At 38.4% G+C, this 10,904-nt stretch overlaps 1 protein-coding gene across 4 annotated transcripts; it reads left to right on the forward strand.

Moving 5' to 3' along the window:
* The first annotated feature begins 2,981 nt into the window (after nucleotides 1–2,981).
* Nucleotides 2,982–9,581, forward strand: LOC111779627 (PH, RCC1 and FYVE domains-containing protein 1-like). 4 transcript variants are annotated; one of them, XR_002812711.1, is made up of 11 exons: nucleotides 2,982–3,123; nucleotides 3,259–3,513; nucleotides 3,620–3,706; nucleotides 4,261–4,350; nucleotides 4,705–4,791; nucleotides 4,895–4,996; nucleotides 5,810–7,885; nucleotides 8,007–8,153; nucleotides 8,433–8,884; nucleotides 9,074–9,373; nucleotides 9,487–9,579. XR_002812711.1 is itself a non-coding variant. In XM_023659712.1 (10 exons), the coding sequence occupies exons 2-10, from the start codon at nucleotides 3,466–3,468 to the stop codon at nucleotides 9,249–9,251; spliced, it is 3,267 nt and encodes a 1,088-aa protein (XP_023515480.1). In that variant the 5' UTR covers nucleotides 2,982–3,123; nucleotides 3,259–3,465; the 3' UTR covers nucleotides 9,252–9,581. The 4 variants fall into 4 exon arrangements, 3 of the variants coding, with proteins under 3 accessions (XP_023515480.1, XP_023515482.1, XP_023515481.1); XM_023659712.1 differs by having other exon boundaries at nucleotides 9,074–9,581; XM_023659714.1 differs by lacking the exon at nucleotides 9,487–9,579 and having other exon boundaries at nucleotides 8,433–8,820; nucleotides 8,951–9,166.
* Nucleotides 9,582–10,904: the final 1,323 nt, after the last annotated feature.

The following is a 10,904-nucleotide window of genomic DNA, read 5'->3' on the forward strand; positions in this document are numbered from 1 at the left end:
TAAAAAAAAAAAAAAAAAAAGGTCAAGACTGATAATTATTCAACAATTTTGTGAGTGACAACTCTTCTAAGAAGAGAGTTGGTTGTAACTGGTGCCCATTGTGCCAAGGCAAGTGTCATGATGCGACCATGAATGACAGTGCATCATCCAACACATCGACAAGACTATGCATAATTTCGAAGTGGAGGCATAAGCAAGCTTAGACGCAACAGTCAAGATTCTGGAGTGAGCTTTGACATGTGGCCCTGAAGTTAAGTCGGTATACATGGAAGATAAAAGGTCATCAAATTTGATGTCAATCGAACACAAGACGGATCTCCATGAGGCCATATGACTATTTGCGAAAATGGCGTTTACTTCAACCAAAAGGAAAATGCTTTAGAATGTATTATAAAGGAAGATATAATATCAACTCTTCACCCCTCGGCTAAAGTGAGCTATCATGTGGTGAATAGCTGACACCCTATATAATCAAATAAGCAACCACTTTGACTCAAAGAAATACTTGTAGGAACCACTTGGTATTACCTCTTAATCTTAAGTTAATTTATAAATAAGTAAAGATTAGGTCAAGAAGCGTGAGATAAGGACCTAAATTAAAAGTTTTATTTGGGAATCATAAGTTATAAAATTAACCAATTAATGACATCTGCTATGCATAAGATTTTAACAGGTGGCCAAGTACCTTTTAATAAGGATGGATGAAAAGTTTGATGGACACAGGAGCATGCTTAGTATCATGGTCGTACATCTTCAATCGTGCAGCATCGTGAATTTGACACATTCACAACAAGCATTAAGGGAGAACAAAAGTCCCATTCACATTTTTCGCCCGACTTTGTGGCTTCGTTAGATCGTCGGCGAGGTTTGCCTTCGTCAACCAAACATAGCTTGTGCAGAATTCAAGCTTGTTCGGTCACACACAATGCTCGTGCGTGCATGCTCAATCATGTGCGACATAACGTTGCATCTCATTGTCATCTCGGTTTCTAACAACATGATATATGCAATGTAATGTCATCCCATGTCCCAGGACACATTCATTGGAAACGGACCCATGTGTCGTTCATCTCATCGAGACATCTCGAACATCCATCCATCTGAGTTTGCTCGAGCATTAGACTCTCTCATGTCTATGTTAAACCATTTACGATATACGTTCAGGATAGCTGGTGCATAATCCAACCTCCAACATATGGGTTGGGGCGCAATACCAGCACACCCGTGTCGTCTGGTACTATCCTCAAGATCCTTTTTAAAGGAAGATGCCCGAGACACTCATCCTATGATGTTCGCCCACGCGTGCCACAAAGTCCAAGGGTGGTGGAGAGCCAACACCGTGCCTCCCCCCTATACATTTTGAGGCATTCCAATCCTTTTCGAGTAGACGTCATTTGGCGAGCAGACATACGGCCTCGTGCATAGTTCGTCAAGTATTTGTTTGACACCAAATTTGGTGAGTTTTCATCTTTCATATCGACGGACTTAATTCCTGAGATGCATGCCAAAACCCATATTGAAACCCCAACTTCTGAGGTTATGGCCCAGGGTCTACCTGGCCCTCTTTGAACTTGTTTTCGATACTTATGTTGCCTCGTTCTCTTGAACCTTGCATATGTCTCGACTTAGATTGAATGCACACTCTTGGTGTGTTAGATGATGCACCGTCCTTCTCGGTCGCATCTCGGTCGCATCATGACACTTCTCAATCTTGGCCCAAACGTGAATTGGATGGGCACCACTTGCAGGTCGCCCCTTGTTTATCTTGAGGGTGGAGTCACAACCTACTTTCTCTCGATGAGACTGTGAGACTTAATACCTACACCAATTATAATATTTTCATAATGTTTGCCTAAAAGAACTTAAAATGACTTGAAATTTTATATGAGGCGTATTTGTAATGAACTACTAGGAATAATTTCAAAGATATTGGAGTATGTTGGGTGCATAAACCAAAATTATGGTAAAAATGACAAAAATGCCCCTACAAACATTTCGTGAGAATTTATATTCTAATGAACTTCAATATGACATTTATTTATGATGTATAATGTTTGCATGAGACTACGAAGTGTAGATATGTTTATGACTTGTATGCTTGGACTATAGCTTATAAACCTCATAGTATGACATATGGCTAGGTTGTGCCTTTAACTTCCTGTGATGGACCCTTAAACTTGAACTATAAACTTATGAATCTATGATATTACTCTATGATTGTTTGAAGAAGTGCACAACTCAAGCTTTAAGCCTACCATGACGTAGACGGCTAGATATTACTCTACTCAGACTCGCCTTATGCCCAAAATCACCCCAAACCTCCTATACACGGTACATCTTGATCACATGTTTTCCTCACTTTGGTGGGATATCCTACTTAGACTTTGTACAAGATGCATTGCTTTGTAGGATGCCAAAATTTAGATTACGTCGTGGAGGAGGCAGGGGAATGTTGGGGTAACATGAGCCAATTTAAATTATGAATCCTAGTTTGCATCTCAGACATAGATTTTATGCTTAGGTTCACGTTGTTTATAGCCCATGTGACCTAGTAGACCGTTTAGGGGAGTGTTATATAGGATGAAAGTGGAGAACCCAATGGAATCCACTCTCCTTATACCAGTCCGAGGATGAGAGATCATATAATAAATGCATAAACCAGGGTTGTGAAGTCACATTTCAATAAAGTCGTCTGAAAGTTGGTACAAAGGGTTTTTGTTAGCGGAATAATTGGAATAATTACAAGAAGAAGGATTGGAAACATGTAATTGAATTTTTACCCACTAACATATCCTCTAATTAAAAATTAAAGTAAGGTAATGAGATTAAATGTTTTTTTAAAAGATAAAAAAGTAAAAAGTCATAAGGTTGGGAAGTCAATGTGATGTTTGAATGAAGGGCGAAGATAGAATATTTAAAATCCAACGGTTGTTAGTGTTGGTGTTGTTTAATGGCTTCCATAATCGCGCCACGGCCGAGAAACCACTTTTTCCTCTTCCAACCGAAAAAATAGTGAAATTCATGAATCCACATGCATTCTATTGCATTGCAGCTTCTTCTTCGTTTCTTCCCCGAATTCTTTTCGCAATTGCGGTCTCTGGTTTTCATTTCGCATGATAACAGGTAATACTATTCCTTCCTCTTTCGTTTCGTTTTCCGGATTTCTTATTTTCAATCGATTGTATTGTTGAGAACTGTCTGATCTATGAATGTTGATTTTCATTGAATTTTCTATGACGTCCCGGTTGTCCAAATCAGAGCTTCAAATCGCGTTTTGTGTGTTTTTATCTGAAACGTGGATTTGGAGAATTTTGATGAGAGGTCACAAGAGAAGGAAGCAGCACATGCATCTATGAAGAAGACTGGGGTACGCAGGTCGCCACCGCACTACCTCATGCAATTGTCGCTTGTCGACATTGTTGTGCTTCTTCTTCATGCGGTTTGTCCACGATTTTCTCAGATGGAATGGCAGATCCTGCTAGCTATGGGAATCACGAGCGTGATATTGAGCAAGTCAGTTTTTCTCATGCTTCCTTCATATACATCTCCCTCCGACCTCGATGCTCTGTTTTGTCTTTTCTTTTCTCTTAAATGCGTTTCTTGGTTTATCATTTTCAAGGCACTCATCGCTTTGAAAAAAGGAACTCAATTAATCAAGTATAGCCGAAAAGGAAGGCCCAAGCTCTGCCCATTCAGAATCTCTACTGTAAGTAATAATTTCCTTGTTGAGACTCAAAACATATTTATTACTTAATTCCTTTTGAGGGTTGTTCTATAGTGCCATAAGTTACGGATTTGTTATTTGTGGTGTTCATTACATGCATAATGCATTATTAAAATTTTATTCCCCTCAGTTCTATTATGAATGATGAACGTGTATGAGATGAACAACTAGATTTATTAGAACATATTGGTGGTTACCCCAACACAATACAAATTTTCACTCTCTGGATTTCTGGTGTGTTCGGTACAAATCGTAAATAAGTTTCCATAATACATTCACCAATTCTGTCTTCACTTCTCCAAATACTTTCATTTCGTAACTTCATCGATAGTTGAAGATATGTATTTCAGATTTTAGGGTCATAGCAGGCTCAACATATGTGGCAACGTGTGACCAAGATGATGGACCATAGACAAACATAACAAGACTAATACATCTATTGACCATTTCATCAGTTTGATCATCTTGTCCACAGGCATCACGATGTCAGGTTATGTATGTCTTCAAAATTTAATTTTACTGCAACTAATTTTCAGGACGAAACCAAGCTGATCTGGTATTCACATGGGGAAGAAAGAACCTTGAAGCTATCTAGCATCTCACGAATTATCCCAGGACAAAGAACTGTGAGTTAAAATTGCCCTAAAAAAGCTAAGTAATAGAATATGCATACCTGTGATTAACTATAAGGAATGCATATGATGCAGGATCTTCTCGTGGCATGGCTATATGTTTGTCAATATAGAATTTCTACTATATTTAGTTTTTTGATTGTTTGCTGGTTCAATGACTTAATTTGTCACCTTAATTAGCTTTATTAACTTACATCAAAAGCCACTTGTGTTCATTCTTTTGCTGTGTTTTCTTCTCCTCTTGTTCTCTTATCTTCGTTCATATTACTAGAATTTACGTTTTGAACTTGAAAGAATAATAATGAGATTTCTTCTTTTTTTCTCCTCTTTTCTTTTTTCCCTTTACAGGCTGTATTCAGAAGGTATTTGAGGCCTGAAAAAGATTACTTATCTTTTTCATTGTTGTATAGAAACGGGGAGCGGTCACTTGATTTGGTTAGTGAACCACAAGAAAATATTCAAGTTTCATCTTTTTATTTGTAGTATCTCCGATTGGAGAGTAATCGAATGATTTCTGTCATCTACTACCTGTTTATAGATCTGCAAGGACAAAAGTGAAGCTGAAGTCTGGCTTGTTGGCCTTAAGAATTTAATTTCTTCAAGACCACATCATGGACGTTCTAGGTGTGAATTTCCAGATGTGAGTTTTTACTTTTCATTCATTCCTATAATGAGCATGGTCTTGTTCATTTTTGCTTTTATCCTTGGCAGTTAGATTTTTTCTGGTATTGCTCTTGCATCAATGTTGAATTCACATGAAAGACGTCATTACGGAGCTATTTCTTCAGGTTAATGCAACAGCACGATGGTTTCATAGAGAAAATCTTCCTGCAGAAAATTGTCATACTTGCAATATAGATGGAACTCGATGCATCATATTATGGATAAGCCTCTAATGCTTGCTCAAGGATGAGTCAATATTTTCTCACACATTATCTGCAATATGTTAGGAAAGTTGGAAAGGCGTCACTTTGCCATACCACTTCTAGCCTATAAATTATGACTGAGAACTCATGAGCCATAGAATAAAAGGGTTTGTTGGAAAACAAAAGTCTACAATTTCTTTCATTCTTTAGCACACTAAAGAATATATGAAAACAGTGTCATAATTTTAGATTTAATTTATATTCTGTGATTCATTGTTCTCAAAATAAAACTATTTTAAAAGTAGATACAGCCTTATTTCAAACTATATATGTTGATCTTTTATTATTATTATTTTTTTTTTCTCTTTTCCAAGTTATAGAGTAAGTGAATGTTTTACCCAAGTAGTAGAACGTGATTAAAAATCTTCCAAATGTGGGCAGTATTGTTTACAATCTTGATTCCTTATTATATAACCATAGATCACCTGGGTTGGGCGATTACGCTTTTTATCTGGTTATCATGTACCTAATTTCTATGCTAACCTATCAAAAAAGTTTGTAACCTATGATTGACTATTATTTTCCAGGTTCAGGATGCTAGCAACTTCTGTCAAAGTAATCGACCTTTAGGTGCAACTTTAGGATTTAGTAACAGCATAGCTCGTGGAAGGGATTCTATTGATTTAAATTCTCGTGAGTCTCCATTGCATCTGGTAAGTTCAGATGTGGGTTTGGAACGTGCAAATATGCAACTAAGACCAAGTGGAGGAGATGGTTTCCGCAGCAGTGTATCAAGCACTCCTAGTTGTTCAAGTGGAGGATCTGGACCAGATGATATAGAGTCATTAGGTGACGTTTACGTATGGGGAGAGATTTGGTCTGATTTAGTTTTACCAGATGGAAGTTCAAGTCCAATGCCAGTTAAAAATGATGTGCTCACTCCAAAGCCATTGGAGACGAACGTTGTTCTTGATGTTCATCAGATTGCTTGCGGTGTCCGACACATTGCTCTTGTAACGAGGCAAGGCGAGGTTTTCACATGGGGTGAAGAATGTGGGGGACGTCTCGGTCATGGAGTTGATAGAGATCTTAGTCACCCCCATCTTGTTGAGTTTTTAGCAGTTAGCAATGTAGACTTTATAGCCTGTGGCGAGTACCATACATGTGCCGTAACCTCTTCAAATGATTTATTCACTTGGGGTGATGGTATCTTTAATTCTGGAATTCTTGGTCATGGCACTGATGTTAGTCACTGGATACCAAAAAGAGTTGTCGGTCCACTGGAAGGGCTTCAAGTTTTATCTGTTGCATGTGGCACGTGGCATTCAGCACTGGCAACTTCAAATGGAAAACTATACACATTTGGTGATGGAACATATGGTGTATTAGGCCATGGCGATAGGGAGAGCGTGGCATATCCAAGAGAGGTGCAACTATTGAGTGGACGTAGGACCATAAAAGTTGCTTGTGGAGTCTGGCATACTGCTGCTATTGTTGAGGTTATGGGTCAGACTGGTTCAAATGTGTCATCTAGGAAGTTGTTCACTTGGGGTGATGGTGATAAATATCGATTGGGTCATGGAAACAAGGAAACTTATCTGCTTCCTACTTGCGTTCCTTCGCTTATGGATTACAATTTCCACCAGTTAGCTTGTGGACACTACATGACTGTGGCTCTTACCACATCAGGTCACGTGTTTACCATGGGTGGGACTGCATATGGTCAGCTAGGCAATCCAAGTGCAGATGGAGTTATTCCTTGCTTAGTGCAGGATAGATTAGTTGGTGAATTTGTTGAAGAAATTTCCTGCGGTGCATATCACACAATTGCTCTCACATCAAGAAATGAAGTATTTTCTTGGGGTAGGGGTTCCAATGGAAGATTAGGACATGGAGATGTAGAGGACAGGAAGTCCCCCGCACTCGTGGAAGCTTTGAAGGACAGGCATGTTAAAAGCATATCTTGTGGGTCAAATTTCACTTCAAGTATATGTATTCATAAGTGGGTTAGTGGAGCAGATCAGTCAGTTTGCACTGGTTGCCGTCAAGCATTTGGTTTCACAAGGAAGAGGCACAATTGCTATAACTGTGGGCTGGTGCATTGTCATTCATGCAGCTCCAAGAAAGCTTTGAAAGCAGCATTGGCACCTACCCCAGGCAAACCACATCGCGTTTGTGATTCATGTCATGCAAAACTTAAAGCTGCTGAGGCTGGCATCAATTTGGCTGTAAATAGAAAATTGACGGCCAATCGTCGTTCAACAGATTACAAGGAAAAATTTGATCGAGTGGAGGTGAGACCCTCTCGCATCCTATTGTCTCCCACCACAGAACCTGTTAAATATCATGAGATTAAATCAGTAAGACCAGGGAGTAGACCAACTTCTCCTTCTATGGTCAGAGCTTCTCAGGTGCCATCTCTTCAGCAACTGAAAGACATTGCATTTCCAAGCTCGTTGAGTGCTATTCAAAATGCTTTGAGGCCTGCAGTTGCTGCAGCACCGCATTCACCACCAATGGGCAACTCAAGACCTGCATCACCATATTCAAGGAGGCCAAGCCCACCACGCTTAACTACTCCAGTATTTTCAAGGAGTGTTATCGACTCTCTGAGGAAGTCAAATGAGACGTTAGCTCAAGATAAATCAAAGCTTCAAAGCCAAGTATTAACTTGACTCCTAGTGAATCCATATTTTTTTAGATTCGCATGTCTTTTCTAAAGAAACCTACACCCAAAGAAACTTTGTTTCATTCATATAAATTACACCCTCCCCTGTTTTTCAGGTTAAGAGTTTGAAGCAGAAATGTGATATTCAAGGTACTGAAATTCAAAATTGGCAAAAACTTGCGACGGAAGCAGCTTCATTAGTTGAAGAAGAGTCCTCCAAGTGCAAAGTAGCAAAGAAATTAGTTACAACCATAACAGACCAGGTAATCCAAATATTTCACCGTTTTAGTTACTTCAGTTTGTTTAATAGCTTGTTCAAATAACCGGAAAGAATGCTGTTGACGTCATTGGTAGCCTAGCTAAGTTTATTTACAGGTTTTTGGAGAGCTGTTATTTTATTAGATAAGATAAGCAATCTTCTAAGCTCTTAATATGTCAAATTGTTTGATTTCTGTATCCTTCATTTAGAATTGATAACCAATAATTCAAATACTAGTGACGCATGTTGATTTAATGTAAATTTGTTCCACTTGGTTCTTCAGTTGAAGGAAATGAAAGAGAAGCTGCCACCTGAGATTTCCGATGGTGAAAATTTTAAAGCCATGTATGCCCAAGCTGAAGCTTTCTTAAATATGGTTGAGACATCGAAAACGTCTACGAGTCATGGAAAAGCTAACATTGTAACTATGCTCAATAATGGATCTACTCCCTCACTTGATGATTCTTCAAAGAGGATAGAAGACCACTTGGATGCTTTGGGAATGAAGGCCTTAACGCAGGACAATGTAAATAGTCTCCTGGAAAGTAAGAAAATTTCTGCTAGTACAGGGGAGGAAGTTTCTGAGAGTACAGAAAATGGCTCGATATCTCCAGTAGCTTCAACACCACCAACTGAAGGCGAACAGCAATTTACCGAGCAGTTTGAACCTGGTATTTACGTAACTTTGGTTGTACTTTCAAATGGTACCAAGATTTTCAAACGCGTTAAATTCAGGTATCATTACTCTCTCAGATGCATAACATCTCTTCTTTATGCAACACTTTGTTTAAATCTCTACAGGTTTAGATGTATGAGAACCACTCTGGAAACTCATCCATATTGGAAAAATGTAGCACAAGTTTATGTTGGTATTTTAGTTTTCCTTGCTTGTGTCACTTGGTTGAAAATTACAATCCGTTGCAGCAAGAGGAGGTTTGATGGGCAGCAAGCAGAAGATTGGTGGAATAAAAACAAAGATAGGCTCCTTAAGAGATACAACCCATCAACGAGCAGCTCCACGCCAACGGGTTCACCTAAAACTCGAGAATCTACCGAGGAAAGCGAAAGCAGCACTGAAGAAATCCAAAGGACTTTAGAATAGCCAGCATGATGAGGTTTGTAATAGATCTTGATGAATCGGTAGAATTAATTTTTAGCAACAGAAGCAAGGAGAGAAGATTCAAGTCCAGAAGAAGGCAAGGATGAACGTGAATTCCATGGAAGGTTTGTTAATTCATTTCGTTTTTGGATGCACCACCACATTCTTTTCAGTTTCTGATGCTTTTATTAGAATAGAGTTATTATAATAGCTTTTTAAGTTCACTGTACTGTTGTAGAATGGAATGCATATGGAACTTGGAAATGCCATCCTTAAGGTATGGAGTGCGAACATGTATTCCTTCTCATTCTGCATTGATTTTATTCTTCTTTCAGCATTTTTTTCCCCCTTTTTTTTCTATATATTCATTCTTACTTTATTTCGAAAAATAATAACAATCATGTTTGATTTTCATTAACATGCAAGATATTGGGAAATTTCTTTTTAACACCCTCCAAAATGATATGTTAACACAACTAATCATTGATAAGAGCTGATGCTACACAAAAAAGAGCTGATCATTAGACGAGTTGCTACAAGTATAGGCATTGCGTTTAACCAATTGCGCTTTTTCAAGATCTAACGACCTAATTTTCAAGACTTAAAGATTGTTTAAGGTAAGTAATTTAAAGACAAATAACATTACAATTTTAAAACAACTTGAGATCATGTATGAGTACTTTTCAAATTTATTACAAATTTGGGCCCTAAGATTGGGATACAAATTTTAAAACATAAAAAAAAAAATTAAAATACACAAACAGACTAGACTGATGCATCGGGACGACTCTCTCTATGACTGCACAAATCCTAATCGCTCTTTCCGATTGACAATGAGCAAGCATCTAAAAAGAAATGTAGAATGGAATGAGTATAAAAGTAATTAGTAAGTGGCCTACTTGTAGATTCTTATCGCATCTAATTCCTTGTAAGTTGCCACTGTCTTTTCTCTAAGACTCTAGGAAGTTTGAACATATTTCTACAGCTATTAGGGCGCTTCTCTTACTTGTCACAAACTCAATCAGAGTATGGAAGTTGTTTACTGGGTCTAACGCTGCAGATCTATTGGATGACGTATCTCACCTCTCGAGTGAGACAACTTTTTATTCTCATACTTAGTAAACTTACTTTTCCTTGGCAGTGAACAATCGATATCCTTGGTTGAGGTGTGACATCGTCATATCTCATAGAACAGAATGGGGTCTCTTTCAAAACATCGTTATGTAAGGTTAACTAGTGGCAATTCCACAACGACCACCATCGAGTCAAACCTAGGAGAGTGACCTTGTGTGCCGATCACCTACTAAGTTTACCTATGTGGCCCCTCATCCCTTCTCAAGACAATTTTACAATGCAACGACCTTGTTTAGGGAGCATCTAATCATTTTCACATACAATAGTGATACTCATTATGAGCTAAACTTCTTATGTAGTCCCTCATCCCCTCTCAAGACTAATTTACGAAAAAGTGGCCTAGGCTCTCGACTTGTTTCTACTCACAATGGTAACTAAATGTCTATTGTTTAGCAGGAGTACTACTAGATCTAACCTAGTTCGCCAAATAATGTTATTGAGCTACTGGAGAAAATAGGATGCGATCAAGCTCTAGTGATACCGTTCACACTGCTAGTAACCTTTTATGCTTTCTTAGATTTC

Source organism: Cucurbita pepo, chromosome LG18 (genome assembly GCF_002806865.2).
Source record: "Cucurbita pepo subsp. pepo cultivar mu-cu-16 chromosome LG18, ASM280686v2, whole genome shotgun sequence".
Lineage (NCBI taxonomy): Eukaryota > Viridiplantae > Streptophyta > Magnoliopsida > Cucurbitales > Cucurbitaceae > Cucurbita > Cucurbita pepo.

Coding starts and splice junctions, on each gene's coding strand:
- LOC111779627 (XM_023659712.1), top strand. CDS start 3,466: ATGGCAGATCCTGCTAGCTATGGGAATCACGAGCGTGATATTGAGCAA. Junction 4,792..4,894: donor GGGAGCGGTCACTTGATTTG/GTTAGTGAACCA, acceptor ACCTGTTTATAG/ATCTGCAAGGACAAAAGTGA. Junction 8,885..9,073: donor TTCAAACGCGTTAAATTCAG/GTATCATTACTC, acceptor AATCCGTTGCAG/CAAGAGGAGGTTTGATGGGC.